This window comes from Anabrus simplex, chromosome 2, assembly GCF_040414725.1.
Source record: "Anabrus simplex isolate iqAnaSimp1 chromosome 2, ASM4041472v1, whole genome shotgun sequence".
Lineage (NCBI taxonomy): Eukaryota > Metazoa > Arthropoda > Insecta > Orthoptera > Tettigoniidae > Anabrus > Anabrus simplex.
In genome coordinates, this window is record NC_090266.1 from 254,457,998 (window position 1) to 254,482,680 (window position 24,683).

Here is a 24,683-nt window from a genome sequence, read left to right on the forward strand (position 1 = left end):
TTTGTGTTGCTAGTTCATAATGCTACAACACGAATTTACAGGGACATGTTTCGCTTTATTTACAAGCATCTTCAGCCTACATAATTGTCTCAAGGTTAAGACCTGTCATATTTGGATTGTTTTAACAAAATTTTTTTTAGTATAAATCCATATTTAGTAAATTTTTTTAAAAAACATAGGAATTATGTACACATTAAAAGCATGACAATATGAATTACAATGTTGAATTGAAGTAACCCTTAATTCTAAAATACATTGACGTCCAAAACTTAGCAACTACAATTTAAAAAAATTTTTTGGTTAAAATTGTTTTCACAATTACAATGTTGAATTGGAGTAACCCTTAATTCCAAAATACATTGACATCCAAAACATAGTAACTACAATTTGAAAATTTGGCTAAAATTGTTTTCACAATGCTGTGGTTGATTGAATCAACTGTAATATGGCTTTAAATTTGAGTCATAAATATAAACTGAAGGTTAAAATATAGGAGCCATTTTTCTAAAATCCATTGATTTCTGGAACACAGTAACTTCCGATATTGAGAATTTGGTTAATAATTGTGATCTCCAGTGCAGTTATTTAAAAACAACTATGATTTGACTCCATGTGTAATTTGAGTCGAAATGATATTCTAAAAATTAAAATCTTGGAACCGTTGGAGACCAGCTTCTGGAATTTTCAAGGCTTGCTGCAGTTTGGTGATTTGATCAGTGAAAGTATTGGAATAATTAGCTCTTGTTTATTATGACTTGAATATCCATTGGTAGCAGATTGTATTAATGTAGTTGTAGTTAAAGGGGGGGGGGGGGGGGCTTCTATCCAAATCTTGAGTAGCTGTTTATGTTTCTTTCGAGGTAATAGAATGAGTGAAGCATCTGGAACAAATGGAAATTAACTTGAATACTGTTATGTGTTGTGCTTGTAATGTGAGTTTGATGTTATATTTTTTCACTTACCCCTTTGATTGCTGCTACATAGTCTTGTGGTCTTTCTTACGTTACTGTGACTAATGTCTGTTGTGGTTCTACTCCTTGTGTTGTACGTGTGGAGGGTCTGTGGTGAGGGGCAAGTAAGGGGTTGAGGGGGATAGATGTTAGGTGGGGCGTTTGCTATTGGTGTGCCAGTTTCTTTCATATGGTTACTCATTGCAGAGTATTTATTATGCTTTAAGGCCGCAGCTTCCTAACCAGGTACATGGAACACTTTAACGCCTTAAAGCATAATAGATACTCCGTAATGAGTAATCATATGAAAGAAACCGGCCATCATTATACCTCAATAGACAAAGACCTTACAATAATCAAAAGGATCGAAAAGGGGAAGCTAATGACAGAGTTTGAAAACATATATATTTATTTGGATCAATATTTTAATAAAGAAAAAAATTTGAACGACGCGGCCGAAATAAAAAGCCCGTTAATAGAACAGTTGCCAATATTGTTACAAACTTTCATATCAGATAAAAGCAAATTCTTTACGATATTTAATCTAAAAACACTCACAACAGAAACTATTTCGACAACGAATCGCCCTCTATATAACACGCCAAAGCTTAACGTCCCGCCCGCAGGATCGTCCCCTACCCCCACCTCGACAACAGATAAGAACTCCCCACCACGTGGCACGCCAATAGCAAATGCCCCGCCTAACATCTATCCCCCTCAACCCCCTACTTGCCCCTCACCACAGCTCCTCCACACGTACAACACAAGGAGTAGAACCACAACAGGCATTAGTCACAGTAACGTAAAAAAGACCACAAGACTTTGTAGCAGCAGTCAAAGGGGTAAGTGAAAAAATATAACATCAAACTCACATTACAAGCACAACACATAACAGTATTCAAGTTAATTTCCATTTGTTCCAGATGCTTTACTCATTCTATTACCTCGAAAAAAACGTACACAGCTACTCAAGATTTGGATAGAAGCCCCCCCCCTTTTAACTACAACTACATTAATACAATCTGCTACCAATGGATATTCAAGTCGCAATAAACAAGAGCTAATTATTCCAGTACTTTCACTGATCAAATCACCAAACTGCAGCAAGCCTTGAAAATTCCAGAAGCTGGTCTCCAACGGTTCCAAGATTTTAATTTTTAGAATATCATTTCGACTCAAATTACACATGGAGTCAAATCATAGTTGTTTTTAAATAACTGCATTGGACATCACAATTATTAACCATATTCTCAATATCGGAAGTTACTGTGATCCAGAAATCAATGGATTTTAGAAAAAATGGCTCCTATATTTTAACCTTCAGTTTATATTTATGACTCAAATTTAAGGCCATATTACAGTTGATTCAATCAACCACAGCATTGTGAAAACAATTTTAGCCAAATTTTCAAATTGTAGTTACTATGTTTTGGATGTCGATGTATTTTAGAATTAAGGGTTACTCCAATTCAACATTGTAATTGTGAAAACAATTTTAACCAAAAAAATTTTTAAATTGTAGTTGCTATGCTTTGGATGTCAATGTATTTTAGAATTAAGGGTTACTTCAATTCAACATTGTAATTCATATTGTCATACTTTTAATGTGTACATAATTCCTATGTTTTTTACATATTATTACTAAATATGGATTTATACTAAAAAAAATTGTAAAAACAATCCAAATATGACAGGTCTTAACCTGGAGACAATTATGTAGGCTGAAGATGCTTGTAAATAAAGCGAAACATGTCCCTGTAAATTCGTGTTGTAGTATTATGAACTAGCAACACAAAACCAATTTGTATTGAATAGGTGGATTAAAATAATCACTATATTGTAAGCATTTTACATACCACTTAGTCAAGCAGCTAGTCTCCTTTCTCCAAAGTCTTCCTAGCCCAAACTTTGCAACATTTTTGTAACGCTACTCTTTTGTCAGAAATCACCCAGAACAAACCCAGCTGATTTTCTTTGGATTTTTTCCAGTTCTTGAATCAAATAATCCTGGTGAGGGTCCCATACACTGGAACCATACTCTAGTTGGGGTCTTACCAGAGACTTGTATGCCCTCTCCTTTACATCCTTACTACAACCCCTAAATACCCTCATAACCATGTGCAGAGATCTGTACCCTTTATTAACAATCATATTTATGTGATCACCCCAATGAAGATCTTTCCTTATATTAACACCTAGGTACTTACAATTATCCCCAAAAGGAACTTTCACCCCATCAACGCAGTAATTAAACTGAAAGGACTTTTCCTATTTGTGAAAGTCACAACCTGACTTTTAACCCTATGTATCATCACACCATTGCCTACTGTCCGTCTCACAACATTATTGAGGTCATTTTGCAGTTGCTCACAATCTTTTAACTTATTTATTACTCTGTACAGAATAACATCAAACAGCCTTATCTCTGATTCCACTTCTTTACACATATCATTGATATATATATAAGAAAACATAAAGGTCCAATAATACTGCCTTGAGGAATTCCCTTCTTAATTATTACAAGGTCAGATAAAGCTTCGCCTACTCTAATTCTCTGAGATCTGTTTTCTAGAAATATAGCCAGCTATTCAGTCACTCTTTTTTTCTAGTCCAATAGCACTCAGTTCTGCCAGTAGTCTCCATGATCTACCCTGTCATGTGCTTTAGACAGGTGAATTGCAATACAGTACATTTGACCTCCTGAATCCAGGATATCTGCTATATCTTGCTGGAATCCTACAAGTTGAGCTTCAGTGGAATAACCTTTCCTAAACCCAAACTGCCTTCTGTCAAACCAGTTATTAATTTTGCAAACATGTCTTATATAATCAGAAAGAATGCTTTCCCAAAGCTTAGATGCAATGTAAGTCAAACTGACTGGCCTGTAATTCTCAGCTTTATGTCTATCACCATTTCCTTTATACACAGGGGCTACTATAGCAACACACTATTCATTTGGTATAGCTCCCTTATGCAAAGAATAATCAAATAAGTACTTCAGATTTGGTACTCTATCCCAACCCATTGTCTTTAGTATATCCCCAAAAATCTTTTCAATTCCAGCAGCTTTTCTAGTTTTCAACCTTTCTATCTTACTGTAAATGTCATTGTTATCATAGGTAAATTTTAATACTACTTTAGTATTAGTCACCTCCTCTATCTTGACATTATCCTTATAACCAACAATCTTTAATACTGGTGATTGAATACTTCTGCCTTTGGAGATCCTCACATACACACTCCCCTTGTTCATTAATGATTTCTTGAATGTCCTTTTTGGATTATTACAAGTAACAACTCTCCTTTTTGGAACCTGTTTCTGCCTTAAAGTACCTATAGATATGGTACCCTTCCAATTTTCACTTGCCATCATGTTATCCTTAGCTGACTTCTTTGCTAGATTCAATTTCCCAGTAAGTTCCTTCAATCTCTCCTTACTTCCACAGCCATTTCTAACTCTATTTCTTTCCAATCTGCACCTCCTTCTTAGTCTCTTTACTTCTCTGTTATATTATAGTGAATCTTTACCATTCCTTACCAGCTTTAAAGGTAGAAACCTCTTTTTACTATCCTTGACAATTGCTTTAAACCCATCCCAGAGCCTGTTTACATTTTTATTTACCGGTTTCCTCCGATCATAGTTACTTTCAAAAAACTCCCTCAGTCCCGTTTTATCTACCATATGGTACTGCCTAATAGTCCTAATTTTAATGCCTTCCTTTCTTTCACTTTTATTTTTCACTGCGACAAAAACAGCTTCATGATCACTTATACCATCTATTACTTCGGTTTCTCTATAGAGCTTATCTCGTTTTACCAGCACCACATCCAAATATTCTTCCCTCTAGTTGGTTCCATCACTTTCTGAATCAGCTGCCTTTCCCATGTTAACTTATTTGCCATTTCTTTTTTTGCTTCCTGTCGTTTGTATTACCTTCCCAAGTGACATTTGGTAAATTGAGATCACCTGCTATAATCACATTCCTTTCCATATCATTTTCAACATAGCTGATTTTCTTATCAAATAATTCTGAATCGGCGTCTGCGCCACCCTTGGTCTTAATGATTCCTGGAATGTCCTTCCTGGAACCTGTTTCTGCCTTTAAGTGCCTAAACATACGCTTCCATTTTCCACTAAAATGTGTGTGACCGCCAGTTATGCTTGCCATCGTGTTATCCTTAGCTGACTTCTTTGCTAGATTCAATTTCCTAGTAAGTTGACCTCAAAATTGGGTCTCCCATATCATCAGTATCAATAGTTCCTTCTAGTTCAGAATCTTAACATCTACTTCTTTCCCTTGATACAATTGTTGAATATGTTATTGCCATCTTCTGCCTTACCTTTTTCCCCTAGAAACGCTTTTCCATCTGAACTCTTAATATTCATACATCTAGTTTTTCTTTCTCCAAATGTTTCCTTGATTTTCCTCTATGCGGCATCTACATTTCCTACAACGATACATCCTTACCCCCTCTGGATGGGGGGGATGCAAATGAAGAATACACCCGCGGTATCCCCTGCCTGTCGTAAGAGGTGACTAAAAGGGGCAACCAATGGATGATGTAATTAGAACCATGAGACTACTTGTGATTAGTACCAACATGTGAGGAACACCATGGGTCTGTATTGTTTTTGGATGGTACCGTAATTTGCGATTCTCCGTGTGTCTACATTACCAATGAAAGTACCACTATGTGAGCAACACCGTGAGTATACGTAGCCTGTGATTATTACCACTATGTGAGGAAGACCGCAGATCGAGCCGGCACCTATGATTAGTCTCACTGTGTCAGGAACATCATGGGTCTGTGCTAGCATTAGGGCCTAGGAAAATAGGAACATGCCCAGAGGGGAAGCTAGGTGGACCAAGGTGAGGGAGCGTTCCATCTGTAAATTCATCCGTCTTTTATTCACTGTTAACATATTTACAACATTATAACTGAAGCACTCTTTCAAAAGTAAACCAATAAACTACTATTGGGCTCGTACATACAAGAGAGAACAAAAGATCTATTACCCCAGGAAATATAAAGAAAAAACAAGTAGTACTAGAATGTAATATTAAATGTTAACATTAAAGAAAAAGAAACGGCCTTCAACTGGCCATAGGCCCCTGGGCTACTGTTGTGTGTCCTTCGCCATCTCAGCTCTGCGCCTGATAGCTCCGCAACATACCGCAGCCCGGATCTTTCCAGACTCTACGAGGTACTGCAGTGCGCTTGCTTGTGACGTCAGCCAGCGCTATAAAAGGAAGCTTCATTCCGCTCCTCAGGAGGACTCCTCAGTGTCTAACGCCAGATTACACTGCAAGTCAAACACAGAGGCTATCCCTCTTAAACATGTGTATCGACCAGGTGGACTGAAATTCTGGTTGTGAGGTCTCACCTCTAGACACTGCCTCACCTCCCGCTTCCTGTAGCCACGTCGAGCCCCGATGTCAGTATTCTACTCATCCCACAGTCCTCACTTAGGCTCCGACATTAACATTAGTATTCTACTAATTGTGAACATTTATGTCAGCTCCTGACAAGCCTACGGCAACTACTAGCGTTCTGTTAGTACGAACTTTTATTGCAAGTTACACTTGTAATTCTTCAAGGCAGATAGTTTTCGACTATCTTGGACTCTCTCTTAATTGACAGACTATCTCCGCAAGATAAATTCGTGTGTATATAGACTCCCATGTATATAAAGTGTATATTTCCACAGACCCTCAGTCTACGGTAATACTATCATTAATTGCTTACAAGTGCATCCAGCTTCAAGAAAATTTAGTTGCATTTATGTACATATTGTGTAAAAACTTAATGTAACAATAAATTTATGTTTTTTCTGTATACCGATTCCTTGTATACAACAGCTACGAACCCCGCACATCCACACACCACACCACACACACAGAAATACAACTCAAACCCAATTACACACACATTCGCGGCCACAAGCATTAACCTTTCACTCAATATACACATGTAACATTCACTCACGACTTACGCTCCGATGTTCGCAGCCCAGAAGCCTTGGGTTCGAAAGGAACCTCCAAGTAGATGCTCTAGCGAGCGACAAAATTATAATGAGACCCAACCGCTGGATACAACCAGCCACCAAGACTACGATTGAGAAGGGAAGGGGAAGGGACAGGAGGGGGAACAACCAATGTAGAAACAATACACTCAACTCATAGCGCAGGTGCACTTCAAGTGTCTGTAAGAGTCTTTTGAGTCTGAGAGCGTAATAGAAGTTTCTCGTAACACAATTTCTTAAATACATGAAAATATCTGTGATATTGCTTATGAGTCATAGCCATATGTGAAGGACACCATGGGTCTGTGTTACCTGTGAGTGGTGCCATTATGCGTGATATACCATGGGTCTACATTACCTGTGATTAGTACCACCGTGTGAGGAACACATGTGTCTACGTTATCTGTGATTAATACCACTAAAGGAAGAACATATGGTTTTGCTTTACCAGTGATTTCCAGTACTATTATGAGGGGCCGGTGACCTGAAATTTGGACCCCTTTGGATAAAAAGCATTATTCCAGAAAATAAGGTATTGTGAATTGGATCCACTGATTGTTTTGGATCCATGGTCGTTTTTCATCATCATTCAACATCCTTGCACTTCTGTTTCAGTCATTCTTCCTATCTGACCTGCACTTTCTTTCTACTTCGTTCTTTAATTGCCTGTATTCGTTTATGCCCTTCTCGTTTTTTGCATTTTTGTATTTCCATCGTTCATTGGTCAGGTCTAATACCTTCCAAGTTATCCACTGATTCTTACTTGATCTTACCTTTCTTCCTAGCTTTTCTTCAACAGCCCAACTGATCTCATTCTTCACGACTGTCCATTCTTCATCTATTGTGTTTCCTTCAGCCTTTTCATTTAGTCCTTGTGCAACTGGTTCCTTGAAACAATCCCTCACACTCCTTTCCTTCAACTTATCTAGGTCCCTTCTTCTGTTATATTTGTTATATTTTGTTATGAAAATTTACATTTGGTAATTCATCTGTTGACATTACAAGTGAAATGTGCTTGTAGCTGTATCTTGTATTTTGTAAATAAATATATTAATTAATACATCCTTATCTTACAGTACTTATGTAGCATTTATAATGGCTGCAGTAGTTAGCTAGTGATGTCATCCAAGTGTCTAGTAATATTTCCATCTGCTGACCTCTGAACGTTTCTTGACATTAAATCCACTGTAACTGCTAAATTTGAGAAATGTGTACTTATCCATTTTGTTATATTTTATTATGAAATTTTACGTTTGTTAATTCATCTGTTGATGTTACAAGTGAAATGTTCTCAGTCCGCCTCCGTAGCGTAACGATTAGTGTTATTAGCTGCCGTCCTCGGGGGCCTGGGTTTGATTCCCGGTACTGCCAGAAATTTAAGAATGGCATGGGGGCTGGTATATTGTTAAAATGATACATGCAGCTCATCTCCAATGGGGGTGTGCCTGAAAAGATCTGCACTACCTCGGTATGAGGACACGAGTTTACATTAGTGTAGCTATATCTTGTACTTTGCAAATAAACAAATAAATATATAAATAAATTATAAATAAAATAATCAATTACAAAACAACCTGGAGTAACAATGAGTTTTTGATAGGAAAGTCTTTTAAAATAGTGTGTGTGTTGCACTCAACCAAAGAATTCCTATGTTGTTGCTGATTTCAATTTTTCCTTTGTTTCAGGTATACCATGGTGTTTATTTTTTATGCCTTATCTGTTCTATTAATGCTAATAGTGCGCCCGTGGCTAGCTCAGCACTTCCTTCCCAGATATGGAAAAATGTCAATATATGCAGCACTGTACTTCTTTCCAACTCTAGCTTTGATTCAGGCGATATTTGGAGGACTAATATGTAAGTGTCTGTCTCAGAACATGTTACGTTTTTAAATTTCTCCTTATCATTAATAGCATCAGATCAAATATTCATGTATTTGCCATTATTCAACCGAGCAAGTCGGCTATGCGTTTCGGGTCACATAGTTGTATTTCTGTAAGAGTTAAGATAGTGAACTGATTCTTACATATTTTTGCAATGTCATATGCACCAGTTAGAACAAAAGGAGTTCTAGACGGGTGGATTGAGTTCATTGCAATTGACAAATGAATGTTGTCTTTAAACAATCCAAAAGCATAAAAGGAGTGGCAGCAGGATGGAAAGAAAGAAAGAAGGACAAAAGGGAGAACTGCCTAAGAAGATTAGAAAGATGGAATAGCAGGAGTGATGCTGATATAAAAACGGATACTAAGTAAACTGTAGAACAGAAGGCATCAGTTTAAAGCATTATGGTGCAAGTGCTTCTTACTTGCCTGTAAAATTCTGTCAATTTGATTGTGTGTGAGGGATTGGTTAATATATCAAATGATAACTGTACTGTCGTAGTATGTATTAATAGTGGCAGATCCAGAACACAATGAGGGCAATAAGTTAATATGGCAAATAAGTTAAAATGGGAAGGACACCTGATTCAGAAGGTGATGGAACCAACTACAGCGAAGAATATCCTGGGACGTGGTGCTGGTAAAACCAGATGAGCTCTATGGGAAACCAAAGTAATAGATGGTATTAGTGATCATGAAGCTGTTTTTGTCATAATTAAAAATAAATGTAATAGAAAGGAAGGTCTTAAAAGTAGGACTATTAGGCAGTACCACATGTCTGATAAAGCAGGCATAGGCAGTTTTTAAAAGTAACTATGATCGGTGGAAAACGGTAAATACCGGGTGAGTTGGCCGTGCGGTTAGGAGCGCGCAGCTGTGAGCTCGCATCCGGGAGATAATGGGTTCGAACCCCAATGTCGGCAGCCCTGAAGATGGTTTTCCATGGTTTCCCATTTTCATACCAGACGAATGCTGGGGCTGTACCTTAATTAAGGCCACGGCCGTTTCTCCCCATTCCTAGGCCTTTCCTGCACAATCGTCGCCATAAGACCTATCTGTGTCAGAGCGACGTAAAGCAACTAGCAAAAAAAAAAAGTAAATAAAAATGTAAACAGACTCTGGGATGGGTTTAAAGCAATTGTTGAGGAATGTGAAAACAGGTTTGTACCTCTAAAGGTGGTAAGGAATGGTAAAGACCCACCTTATTATAATAGAGAAATAAAGAGACTAAGAAGGAGGTGCAGATTGGAAAGAAATAGAGTGAGAAACAGCTGTGGAAGTGAGGAGAAATTGAAGGAACTTACTAGGAAACTGAATTTAGCAGAGAAGTCAGCTAAGGATAACATGATGGCAAGCATAATTGACAGTCATACAAATTTTAGTGAAAAATGGAAGGGTACCATATGTATAGGTACTTTAAGGCAGAAACAGGTTCCAAGAAGGACACTCCAGGAATAATTAATGAAGAAGGGGAGTGTGTATGTGAGGATCTTCAAAAGGCAGAAGTATTCAGTCAGCAGTATGTAAAGATAGTTGGTTACAAGGATAATGCCCAGATAGAGGAAGTGACTAATGCTTAAGAAGTATTAAAATTTACAAATGATAACATTTACAATAAGATACAAAAGTTGAAAACTAGAAAAGCGGCTGGAATTGATAAGATTTCTGGGGATATTCTAAAGACAATGGGTTGGGATATAGTACCATATCTGAAGTACTTATTTGATTATTTTTTGGTTGGAGGAGCTGTACCAAATGAATGGAGAGTTGCTATAGTAGCCCCTGTATAAAGGAAAGGGTTATAGACATAAAGCTGAAAATTACAGGCCAGTAAGTTTGACATGCATTGCATGTAAGCTTTGGGAAGGCATTCTTTCGGATTATATTAGACATGTTTGCAAAATTAATAACTGGTTCGATAGAAGGCAGAAAAAAGAGTGACTGAATTGGTTGCTATATTTCTAGAAAATATATCTCAGAGAATTAGAGTAGGCGAAGCTTTATCTGACCCTGTAATAATTAAGAGGGGAATGCCTCAAGGCAGTATTATTGGACCTGTATGTTTTCTTATACACTGCCGGGAAAAAAAAAAATAGTACACACTCGTAGAGTCTTCCAATTCACTCAAGACTTATTGTTGAAACAGTGCAAATGGAGTAAATAAAATGATTACATTTACAGATCAATAGCTCAAGCAGTACTGAGGTACCGGGTGTCGATCAATGCTGAAACACCCATATTAGTACGTGGTGTCTCCCCGGGCGGCAATGCAGGTTCTTATTCTGTTATCCATTCGATCATATAGATGGCAAATACCGCCTTGCGATACATTATTCCATGCATGTTCACGTAGTTCTGCGAGAGTTGTGGGTTGACGAGTCGCACGTATCAGTTGTCGTCCCACCATATCCTACATGTGCTCGATGGGAGACAAGCCTGGAAATCGTGCTGGCCAGTGAAATTGCTGGACGTCTTGTACAGCACGTTGAGTTTTATGCGTAGTGTGTGGGCGAACATTATCCTGTTAAAACAACACATTACCTTCCTGTTGCAAGAATGGCAAAAGATCATGTCTTACAACATTCTGTACCGGGCGAGTTGGCCGTGCGTGTAGAGGCGCGCGGCTGTGAGCTTGCATCCGGGAGATAGTAGGTTCGAATCCCACTATCGGCAGCCCTGAAAATGGTTTTCCGTGGTTTCCCATTTTCACACCAGGCAAATGCTGCGGCTGTACCTTAATTAAGGCCACGGCCGCTTCCTTCCAACTCCTAGGCCTTTCCTATCCCATCGTCGCCATAAGACCTATCTGTGTCGGTGCGACGTAAAGCCCCTAGAAAAAAAAAAAAAAAAAAACATTCTGTACGTACCAAGCTCTGGTCAGGGTTCCCTCCACGAACACCAAAGGTGAACGAGAGTTGTAGCTTACTGCACCCCAGACCATAAAACCTCGGGTGGGGCCAGTGTGTCTTGGACGAATGCACTCTACGACACAGCGCTCACCAGGTCTGCATTGTACGTGCAAACGACCATCACTTGCATACAGGCAGAATCTGCTTTCATCACTGAAGACCACGGCCCGCTATTCCATCTTCCAAGTGGTCCTGTGACAGCACTAGTCGAGCCATGTACGCCGATGCTGTGGCATGAGTGGAAGAGGGGCTAGAGTTGTGCGTGCCCGTAGTCCCACTACTAGTAACCAGTTGGCAACAGTTCGTGTTGACACTTCTGGGCTCACAAACCCTCTTATCTGTGCTGTGGTAGCTGAACGATCTGCCAGTGCTGGCCTTTAAATACAACAATCTTGGCGGACGCCTGTGCTGCGTGGATGTCCAGAACCTCATCTACAGGTGTGAGAATCTTCAGTTGACCATTGCAACCAGCATCGTTGCACAACTGATGCAGGACATCCAACTTGTGTGGCAATTCTCCGAAAGGACCATCCCGGCACTCAGAAGGCCACAATTTGACTCCTATCAAAATCGCTCAGTTGGCTGTAGGAAGCACGAGTGCGTCTCCATGGCATGGCAACTGTTTGCTTCACACATTTACATCACACTGAGCCTTATGGCTGTGTAAACATTCCCTGTTAAAGGATACATGCAGAAGGCGCTCTGGCAGCTATGTCACTACGCTATCTGTTGTCAGACGGCGTTGAAACCATTATCAGTACATCTACTATCCCTCAGGTTGCATCTGCCATCATCGGATCAAAATCGCTGTCGTCTTTCCAGGTGTACTAATTTTATTTTCCGCCAGTGTATATATAAATGATATGAGTAAAGAAAGGGAATCAAAAAGGATGTTGGATTTCTCTGAGATTGTGTTGAGATTATAATTGGCATTAAAATATTGACATTGATTTTGATCTTTCATCACCTTCCTCAGAAATAATAATTTGGCTAACCAAAAATCATTCCTAAGTTTAATTAAAGGTACTTTTCTGAAACATTCTCCCTCACTCCTTCACCCTTCGGCTCTGCCTTAAGTTACTCCCTTCCCTCCTTTTCCCTTCCACATGCTACCACCCAGTCCAACCAGCATGTCCCTGCCCTTCATATACCTCCCCTCCCATCCTCTTCCTTTCCCCTTTAACACGCTAATATTAGTTGCACACCACCAGCCAAGCTGTACACGCTGCTGCGCAAGGTGAGTGTTTCTTCATTTTGTTTTTTATATCGTTCTCTTTTCTTCACAAACTTTGAGTTAGTTCTGCCTTTCTCTTTTCTCATTTTATCAGGTCCCATTTGTTTTCCACATTGGACTGCGAATTCCATCTACTCAAACCACCACGCACAGTGTTCACTTACAATTCCCAGAAGATATTCAAGGATTTGTTTATATTCAATTTGCACAATTCTATTAATGAACTCTTGCAAATCACATTACATGTACTTAATGGAAGTTATCTGAATCTCCCTCTGCGCCAGTGCCAAGAATTTTACTCAGTCGGTGAAAAGCACAATCGAACCACAACTCTCAGAACATTACTAGAAATATTTGTATATTTGTATTCAGACATTTTAACGTATTTTTATACTTTTATCACAATGTATTGAATTTGTGTCACATAATATTTTAACATTCATGTAATTTTTAAGAACCACAGTGCTTGGTTCAGTTCAATCATACATCATAACGCATGTTATAATATTGTGCATATAGCTCATAACATTATTTTTATTGCTTAATAGGAACGTAATGTTTTAGGATATTCAACAAAAATGTGTACTTATCTAATGATGGCTGATGATGACCCCAAGTAGGGTCGAAACTAGTCCCTAACGACTCATTGTAATGTAAATATAGGCATTGCAAATAGCATAAAGTATTGAATAGGTGGAATAAACCGTTTTTGTAAGATTAAATTATATGTTATATACAGGTTGCAACACCCCCTAACAATGAAAATAAATCACTTGCGTCATAGGCACGTGTGCACATAAGGCAAATATAAAAGAGCAGTAATTCATAACAAATCAGATAATAACACAACAAAACAAGGAAGAGTGCAGAAACCAACCCATAATGGAAGGAGAGAGGAGGGGTTCGAGGAACTACGAGACAATACCACATCAAAATGACACCAAAATTTTCATAAAATAAAAATAAAAATGTAATTAATAAATAATGGTTACCACTATACATCAAATTTGAAAAAATTAAATAACTCAGAGGTATCATTAAACTTGTAAAAAAAAAAAAAAAAAAAACCAACATCAAGAAGTAAACTGAAAATTCATCAAGTAAATCTCTTGGATGTAAATAAAATAATATTCCTAATAAATAATACCTTTCTGTTCCCAAGAAAAAAAAAAAAAATATATATATATATACTGATGCATCAGCTTAACTTAACAATTACCATTAATAGACACATGTTTGAAGTATATTAATATTAAATTAATTTAAAATTTAATATAGAAAAGGGAAGTATTTGGATTGTAAATTGAGGGCTTTTTACAGCACACCATTGGAAACTAAGATCCCACCAAACCACATATTAGTGAAGAAACCCGACATATCAACATTGACACAGAACACAGCAAATACAGACATAGTGTCCCCACAGCAGACCGCCCAAAAAATAAAAATACGACCCAGATAAAACCAAAATTTAAGACCACAATGTCATGTTAAGAAGAGACAATAAATAAAAATACCGAAACATAATTTACAGGATAGAACCAGTTCACATAACATCACCGAGACCAAAAAAAAAAAATCGCAGTTTCAGAAGGAAACCAGTCATAATAACATTCACGGAGCAATCCACAAGATGCACTTATCGTGCCGGCGACAATTCACAATCTCCCCAATAAAGACAATAATAAGTTACGTAACCGTCCGGCACGAAGAGATAACACAACAATCATAATCAGGAGCGATAAGATAAGGACCAGGCTCCATATCTTTCGCACTCGGGTTGTCTAAGCCCTCGATTAAAATGAAAACGTTGCAAAGGCATTGTTGACCAACTTTAACATAAATGCGGGTTTACAAAATAATTAGAACAAGGATCTCATTAAAAACCTGCAATAGGAATGAAAATTAACTAGCTAAACCCAAATAAATATTCCCAGAGAGAGAATTTTTTTAAAAATTAATAATAATAATAATAATAATAATAATGATGAAAAAAGAAAACATTGTAGAAAGTAGTGTAAGTGTAGTGTTAGTTCAAACACAGGCAAATGAAATGCCATAACACACCAAAAGATGTACGAAAAATTTAGATGAGAATCACGACAACATCACACGCCGGAATGTGTACAAAACACACACCATGACAGCAAAATTACAAGGAAATTCAAAATAAGAACAGCACACACGACAAACGAAGGCCATAATCACCCACAAAAATACAGGAAACAAATAAACCGAAGGGAAAATCAACTTTCAATCAGGGCGGAGGAGAATTTAGAAATTACCTAGGCAATAATGGCCTACTTCGTTACAAATACAGAACGCACTTGAACCATGACGCCTTACCACAAAACTAAGATATATTTAAAAATCACAAAGGACACACGCACGATCATATAACAACTTACACAAAGAAATATGAGCACAATGAAAATGATACGGCGTACTTACTTTAATCCATATGTGCCTAGGTAAGGCAACCGTGTTCCGAACTATCACTACAACTCACCAGTAAGAAATAAACTTACGATATTCACATTCTTACAACTACATATTTACACAATAAGTACTACAGAACAAATATACACTTTAAAAAAACATAATTCCCCAGATGGGAAGGTTTAAGGGCATCACCCTATACCAGTCTGCAGACGCATAGTATTGGCAGTGGTAATGTAAGCCATAGCTGCGAGGTAACGTCTCTCTTCAAACACCACCAAGCGAAGACTCGTGCACTTCCAAGCTCCCCGCTAGGAGCAACATGGACTAGGCTGATACTCGCCCTGGTGGGCGCTATCCAAACACGCACTGTAGTAGCAATGCAGTCTCATAGATAGCGTAAGGGTACATGTAGCTGTCCACAGTACGATCAAACACACTAGATATAACTTGTAGGAAAGTTACGCACTGTCATGTCCCAATAGCCATACATACAATTGAGTAGTATTATCATCCACTTAGTCAAATAGTGTTGAATTCCAGTTTCAAATAGATAATGGCAATATTACCGCTCATCACATCAGCACTTTGTCAATAAAGCAGAGTCCAATAGTAAAATGCCTAATTCACAAAATGTTACTTGTGCGGATTGTGCACACCATTTAACAAGTGTCGCGTAGACAGTCGATAGTCCAATTATATTACATAACTAGCGTATTTAGTTTAATAATGCTTCAAGGTTCTTATATTAACTGAACTCATATAAATATCTATATACAGCAAATGTTTCATGACATAACCTCACAAATAATGTGATCGTAAACTAATAATGATTCTAATAAGTGGATGTACATCACAAGTCATAATAATAGTAATAATAATAGTAATAATTCGAGCTCGATACTTGCATTATTTACTCATGAGTGAGAGAATACTGTTTTCAAGTTATATCAGTTTATCACACTTGCATCAAACAACATACAACACTTACAAAATGACACGATATGTGACTTTGCTTTCCGGTCTGATCAGGTCGGCATATGATTTTACGTGTTAATGACCAAGGTGAAATTGAGGATTCCAACTAATTACTTGACATTACAATGTATTCCAAATAACGAATCACTTCCAGAAGTGCCGTAGCCTATTCACTGTGTGATGAATGGCCCAGACCAGAACCTGTAATATCCAATTTATCGCCGTCCATTTTACCAGTTTGTCTTCCTTGAACTCACTATGAACTCACTATCGGAAAGACAATCACGGTCGAGTTCACTCGATAAGGGACCGTCAATGGCTTGAAGGATGCCACTTGCATCTAAGTAATCATTCATTTTCATAAACACTGACACACAATAGACTTTGACATAGTGAAAGTAAACAAACAATGTGGCTTGAAGTTCTTGTGCCAAATCTCCCACAAAAACTAAACTATGCCCAGTGCCCGATCGGGTCAGCAGTTTTATATCAAGTGCTTGCAGAGATTAAAAGTAAATGTGCTGACCCGACTGGCACAGCAGTTGTGAGCCCCTCAGTATTAACATTTTTGTCTCGTTTACGATTTAATACCAGAACCCTTACACAATAAAATAGAAAAATAAGGAGACACCATGTTTCGTTCAAATTGGCACTAACGTGAGGGGGTCGTCAAATGTAGTGTGGAAGTTAATGTGTTAAACAATTTATTTGGATCATTTGTTTTTCTCACTATTTTGATTCATTGTATGTAGCTCAAGGAGGCCTAATGAAGGCCGAAACATGTACTGAGCTTTTACAGTAATCTCTTACAGTGTTTTTAATATAAGAATTGTATTGACTCAGGTAGACATTTTCTATCTTTTCTTTTTCAAGGGAATTTTGTATGTTATATACACTGTTAATAAGGAACATTATGAACATGAAATTCATAAAATGTTGTAGTAGTAGTATGAGAAACAAAACTCTTTTCTCTAAATAAACTCAGTGTTCTCGAGTTAGGAGAAAGCACTTTTAAACATTTTGTGTGCTGCACAAATCTGCGTTTAATTTCTCTATGGACTTATAAATTTCTTTAAAAGTGTTCCATGCTGAACTTCTCCATACCTTTTCTTACGTATGTACATACCTCTCTTCACTTTTTGTTTTACACTCTCAGTGGACTCCTCCATGTTCAGCATATTCACCGAGTATTGATGTCAGGCAGCCATGAGATTATTGAACGGATAATTACAGTCTCGGGTACCAAGCGAATTAGCCATCCAGTTAGGGGCATGCAGCTGTGAGCTTGCATCCAGGAGATAGTGAGTTCGGGTCCCACTGTTGGCAGCCGTGAAGATGGTTTTCCGTAGTTTCCCATTTTCATACCAGGCAAATGCTGGGGCTGTACCTTAATTAAGGCCATGGCCACTTCCTTCACTCCGAGCCCTTTCCTATCCCATTGTCACCATAAGACCTATCTGTGTCGGTGCGACGTAAAGCAGCTTGTAAAAAAAAAAAAAACAGTCTCAGGAAAATTGACTGGACCACTCTGAGGTCAACGAAGGGATAAGCCAGCAGGTATACTTCTACTGTGCTCTGGATACTAGGCCTCCTGTATAGTGACCCGCACTGCAGTAGGATGCGTGCATGGTCATGACTGATAGAAGCAATGCCGGTCTCTACTCTCTAATACTTTTGTAAGTTCATGAAAATTATTTCTGTTTAATAACAGCTGTTTTCTTCTTTTTTTTTTCAGATTATTCTTTTCCTTATATCATCATTGTTTTATCCGTGTTTTCAAATGCAGCACACTTTGCTTTCAAGGACGATCAGGTAAGGGAATTCTTTATTTCTGATGTAAAATCAGGCAAATAGAGTATTTTTGAAGGTGTAATAATGTTACTGTGTCTGTTACTGAACACACTTCTCCATCTATTGTAAGCAATAATTTTCATTTTTTCCCCGCATTGATGAATGTAACTCACTTTTTACAGTCTTGATTTGTAACTTGTTTTATTCCACCTAATCAATACATATATTTTTGAAATAGATGTTGATTCCAATAGGGAACCTGAAATATTTGTCCCGAATGAGTAAATTTTTAATACCAATATAGTTGATCCCTTATCGGACGTTATAAATTTTCCAGCTAACTCATTTCTGGTTGCCAGCGTTTCGCCCCAGTGTGCTAAGTTGAGCTCATAAGTTGGTAAATAGCACACCTACCAAGACACATGACTAGTGCATACCGTGGAGGCGACTGCGTAAGTTATTTGGAACCACTGGCGATGCCAATGCACTACGAGAGACATTGGGGCGAAACGCTGGCAACCAGGAATGAGTTCGCTGGAAAATGGATAATGTCCAGTAACGGAGCAACTATATTGGTATTAAAAATTTACTCATTCAGGACAAATGTTTAGGCTCCCTATGGGAATCAACATCTATTTTATCTGATGGCCAGGCAGACATAAATTTTTGAAAATGGGACAAAGTCTTAGTGCATTGGCACTGCCGGTGGCTCCAAGTAGTCTACGCAGTGGCCTCCATGATATGCACTGGCCATGCATCTTGGTAGGTGTGCTAGGTACCAACTGATGAGCCCAACCTAGCACACGGGGGCGAAACGCTGGCAACCAGGAGTGAGTTGGCTGGAAGATTTATAATGTCCAATAACAGACCATTTATATTGGTTTTATAAACTTACTAATTCGGGACAAATATTTCAGATTCCCTATGGGAATCAACATCTATATCAGAAGAATCTTCGTCGGTTAGCCTGATATGTCTCTTCGCATCCTGGATGTCCGGCTTCAGTGCTGTCGTGGAACTTCTCGAGGATGTCCGTCGTGTGCTGTCTGGGGTTTAGCACTACTGCAGGCGTGTCGGAGAGGTGCGATCTGTACAGTAAGTGTCCTCCGTCAACCCGGAAGTTCTTGTAGCACGTCTTGAATTCCCTCGGGACGAGTCGACTATCGGTGTTCTGTCTCCTAATCCACTGCGCCATGGTCCTACAGGGCTTGTCTTGTTCTGTTTGATGGTCATAAGGATAGGTTCCTTAGGCTCACTCTGGTGTTGTCGTGGGAACTCCCTCTCGACAGTGGTGCTCCTAGCTTCAGGTTCCATCACCGGGTGCCTACATCTTCGTCGGTCCTGGGATGTGACACACAGCGAAATCAAATTCTGCGATTAACAGAGCCCATCGCATCAATTTAGATGTTGGGCCAGAGACCGAGTTCAACCATTTGAGAGCGGCGTTATCGGTGTAGAGCTGGAACTTACTTCCCTCCAAGTAGCCTCTGAATTTCTCCATGGCCCACATCACAGCTGAGGCTTCCTTCTCGGCAGTGCAGTAGCATTGTTCGGTGGGAGATAGCTTTCTGCTAGCATACTCCTAGATGTCCCTTCCACCGTCACTCCTCTCCTGGACTAACACTGTTCCTAAGCCAGAGTCGCTGGTGTCCGTCTGCAGGCACATGTTCCGTTTAGGGTCAGGATGGGGTAGACCGGGAGCGTTGCATATCGCAGCCTTAATGTCTTGAAATGCTGTTTCTTCCTTGCTGGTCTATCGGAATGGGCGGTTGTTATGGAGTAGTATTGCCTTCTCTTCAAAGTGTGGCACGAAGCTGCTATACTATCCACACAAGCCAGGATATTGACATACTTGTCGCTTGGTCCGCGAGCGTTCAGCTTCTTCGATAGCTCGATTCTTCTCTGGTTGCCTTTCTGAGCCTTCAGATGTTAGGACATGGCCAAGATATTCTACGCGGGACTGGGTGAAGTGTCACTTCTCCAATTGGCAAGTCAGTCCATGAATCTTCAGTCATTCCAGTACATTCCTCAGATGTACAAAGTGTTATTGAAAATTCTTGCTGTGAATCAAAATGACGTCGAGATACGCTTGGCAAAAATCTCCAACATATCCTGATAACACCTTATCCATCAGTCGCATGAAAGTGGCAGGAGCATTCTTCAATCCAAACGGCATTACTGCAAACTGGTATAATCTTCTAGGTGTCACGAAGGCGGTCAGTGGTCTAGAACTTTCCTCGACCTCCGCTTGCCAGTATCTTGAGTTGAGATCCAGTGAGCTGAAAACCCTAGACCCACTTACTTGTTCCAGCGAGTTTTTCAGGTCAGGCATGGGGTAGGCATCACTAACGGTCTTCTCGTTCAAACTGCTCAAGTCCACACACAGTCGATACTCCCCATTCTTCTTCTTCGGTAGGACGTAGGTGAAATCCAACAGGATGCACAGGGTTCGATGAGACCTTGCCCTTCCACCTCATGAATCTTCTGGATGACGAAGTTGAGCTTATCCGGGTTGATTGGATATGGGCGTTGCGTGATGGGTGAGGAAGCGCTGCATTCGGTGGTGTGCGTTACCGTGGTAGTCTGTCCTATCTTATTGGTGATGATTTCCAGAAAGTCCTTTAAGGTATCTCAGCTCCTCCTCTTCACTCGGTCGAAGATACGTTAACTGGATATCTCCCAGGTCTTTGTCGACTTCCGCATCCTTGAAAGTCCGGAGATTTCCATCCTGCCAGGTGACTCTCAGGCGTCTGTCTTTTCCCAAAAAGACTTCATGAGCTGCATAGTCTAGGATCACCTTGTATTCCACCAGAAAGTCATGACCTAATATGATGTCAGGTATCAGGTTCTGAATCACTGCAACATCAATTACAATAGGCATGTTCATGCATTTAGCTGTTAGGTTAGTCTGTCCTTGAATGGAATAGGTTACCCCGTCCGCTGCTCCCACTACCCTTCCGAGATGGTGAGACTTCATAGGTGGTAGTAATCTGGCAGACAGGGCGAGTTGGCGGAGTGGTCAGGGGCGCACTGCTGTGAGCTTACATCCGGGAGATAATGGGTTTGAATCCCACTGTTGGCAGCCCTGAAGATGGTTTCCTGTGGTTTCCCATTTTCACACCAGGCGAATGCTGGGGCTGTACCTTAATTAAGGCCATGGCTGCTTCCTTCCAACTCCTAGGCCTTTCCTCTCCCATCGTCGCCATAAGACCTATCTGTGTTGGTGCGACGTAAGGCCACTAGCAAAAAGTAATCTGGCAACAGTATAGCTGAAAAATTCTCGTTGCCAATCCTTAAGATGATAGCTGGGCAGGGTTATCCTGTTCTACTCACAATCTGACCATTCCCTCTCCTGCTTGACCAGGGTTGCTCGTCTGTCAGGTCTTGAGGCACATTCCTGTTCCCGGTCCCATCCCTCCTCAATCCAGAATGGGCCAGACCTAGATTTCCAACGTCAAGGCTGGGCACTTGTTCTTCAGGTGTCCCATTCTTCCACACTGGTAGCACATCCTAACTGCGTTGGTCTCTTCCGTAGCTTTCTCTTGTGTTCCTCTTCCAGCTGGGCAATAATTCTGTGTAGATCATCAAAGGATCTCAGTTGTGATACTTTCACTAGGGGTCGAATCTTATTGTGGGGTAGCTCTGTGACGTCTGGTAAGATCTCGTTTTCGCTTCCTTCCGGGTGCAGACGCTTGAAGAGTTGGTACTTCTGTAGGACGAAGGCGCTAGCTCTCATGCCAGTGGGTTGTGCCTCAGTCAGTAGTTTCCTTTTCACGGAGCTCTTCACCCCTTCGGAAATAAACCTAGTGAGGAATTCCGTCTTGAAGTCCGTCCAGTTTAAATTTAAACCCTTCAAGTTATTCCTCCACGTAGCGGCTTGCCCCTTTAATCGCGGTGTGATGAGTTGCGTGAAGATGTCCTCCATTAGATTAGTCCTTCCTAACAGACTGACCGATTACTCGATGAAGGTAGTCGGGTTTTCTTTCAGTCGCCCGTGGAATTCCGGAAGGCTCTCTATAATCACCTTCAGGTCTAGGTGTCCTGTATTGCCGGTTAGGTTTGAGGGGTTTAGAGGTGTGGTGATACATCTTGTTTGAGTTAATCTGTCTTCTACTGCGTGAAGGATGCTTTCCCTTATATTCTGTACATCTCCCTTGATGGTCGAAAACCGGTTTTCTAACCTTCCTTCAGCAGCAGAAATACGGCTCCCAAAATTTCCCTCAACGGTAGGAATTTTCCCCTCAACCTGTTGCTTTGTGCTGGAAACCTGGATTTCCATCTCCTCCTTGAGGTTTGAGATATCCCCTTCCAGCTGGCTTACCCTACTGTCGATCTGTTCAACCTGTCCCAGTTTTGACCTGATGTCTGATATCTGCTGCAATAATCAATTGGTGACGTCGCTAATTTGCGATGAAATTTTGTCATTTACGGTTGAAATGTTCGATTCTAGGCCCTGTTCAACTTTGTCAACCGGCGTGTACACTTGCAATATTTGTCCGGTTAAGACTGTATTTGCTTCAGAAATTTCGTCTTAAATTTTGTCATTTACTTTCAAAATTTGCTTGCTTGTTGTTTAAAGGGGCCTAACATCGAAGGTCATCGGCCCATTTCAAAATTTGGTCTGCAGGTTTGTAATTCTGTTCTGTTACGGTAGAATGCTCGTGAATCAACGCCTGAGATTTTGTCATTGAGAACCTGCATATTTTTGTTATATTTACCTCTTCTTCTGTCTCCGAATCTTCATCGACTTTGATGAAGAACTTTTTGGAATCTTCTCCTTTTTTCGACGAGTTCTTCCCGTAACCGTGTCTGCAGTGATTTCTTCTTCCCGTTCATCATTAGATTTCTCTTGGTGAGTTTGTCTTTGAGTTGTTTCACAGACATATTTTCTAGTATCACTTGCATTTTGATCTATTTCCCACTACATTCGTATTCACTCGTGAATTCTTACGTTCTCGTCATGGTCACCAGTTGATGTATCCACAGAGACGCACACAAAATCTTGTCAGTTGGTACACTTTTTATTTAGAACTATTTATCTACACATTACACATTAAACACGCATACAACCCAATTAACTACCATCACAACAAGACACCATATCAGCAAACCACGATTTTAAAAACTGCATGCCACTTGGAGATTGCAACCTTAAAACAGTGGACTGCTGACTGCTCACAAACATGTCTGCTCAAACACAACACGAGGTCACATACAATTCCTGTTAACCATAACTCCAACTAAGCAGTAACTCGTCTCCACCATCAAGACCACCTCCTTATATATGTGCCTGGACAGGGTTCTAGAAAAATATGTTTCACAATACCTTCTCATAAATTCTAGAGTGCTTAAAGGCCAGATATAATGTAAAGAATATTCTCCATAGTTCTTGTCTACCTGGTGCCATTCTGAATTTACAGTGTGTTTCACAATACTGTAGTGGATTACAAGTTATGTATACAGGTAATAATAAATTATATACCTACTATCAATTACAGGTTCTTACATTAACTAAACATATATATATACATACAGCACATGTTCCATGACATAACCTCACAAACAATGCGATCATCCGACTACGTAAATAATAATAATACTAAATGGTCAAAAATACTTCATAGCCATACATTACAAGTAATAATAATAATAATAATAATAATAATAATAATAATAATAATAATAATAATAATAATTCGAGCTTGATACTTGCATTCTTTACGTATGGGTGGGAGAATATTCTTTTTAAGTTATATCATTTTATCACACTTATGTCAGTTTAACCAACCCTTTGAAGAAATATAATATTCAATTAGCTTTCAGGACCTACAACAGCAGCTTTCATAAAATTCACAATTCTAGTTCAGTGAATTCTGTCAATAAATTTCCATGCCCAGGTGTTTACAGACTGACATGTCACAATTAAATTAGAATCTAGCGGGTTCCACCTTTTCAATACTAAATACAATGTTGTTGGATGGTATTTACAACATTATTTATTACAGAACATGTTTCGGTGTTCGACTTTTGACACCATCATCAGCTGTTCAGAAAGTGCGAAAAAACTTGGCAATCTAAACATTAAACAACATATTGTCATATGTAACTCCTTAATATACATATATACAAACAATAGAATATTGCACTAGTTAAATCCTAAAACATCTACAGTAAATTATGCTATATTAAAACTCTAATATGTAACAAGAGAATTCTTGTAAGTCATAAATATAAAATTTCTCGTCTGTTTGACGAGTTGTCTTCACATTCCTTAATGTCTGTGATTTTGTACTATCGTACCTGGAGATCATGGAAACACTGTCTAAGGGACAGAAGCTTGACATTACGGAGGCATGTCTAATACATCTAGACCAATACTATAACGCTAACCTGAATTTGAATGAAATCTCGGAAAAACCCAAAATTTTATTTGATTGTTTGATTCTGTTACTTAAGTTAAAAATTCCAGAAAATTC

At 39.3% G+C, this 24,683-nt stretch overlaps 1 protein-coding gene across 5 annotated transcripts in view; it reads left to right on the forward strand.

Annotated features, from left to right (window-relative positions):
* The window catches only part of LOC136864029 (JNK1/MAPK8-associated membrane protein), a 181,042-nt gene that overhangs the window by 109,134 nt on the left and 47,225 nt on the right, over positions 1 to 24,683 (forward strand). For 3 of the 5 annotated variants that reach the window (XR_010859254.2, XM_067140543.2, XM_067140541.2), the window contains exons 4-5: positions 8,661 to 8,830; positions 18,152 to 18,228. Coding sequence is in view for 3 of the 5 variants with exons in the window: in XM_067140543.2 (XP_066996644.2) it covers positions 8,661 to 8,830; positions 18,152 to 18,228 (247 nt within the window). In the remaining 2 variants the exon portion in view is untranslated. The remainder of the gene's footprint in view (positions 1 to 8,660; positions 8,831 to 18,151; positions 18,229 to 24,683) is intronic. The other 2 variants (XR_010859255.2, XM_067140544.2) reach the window with 1 other exon arrangement.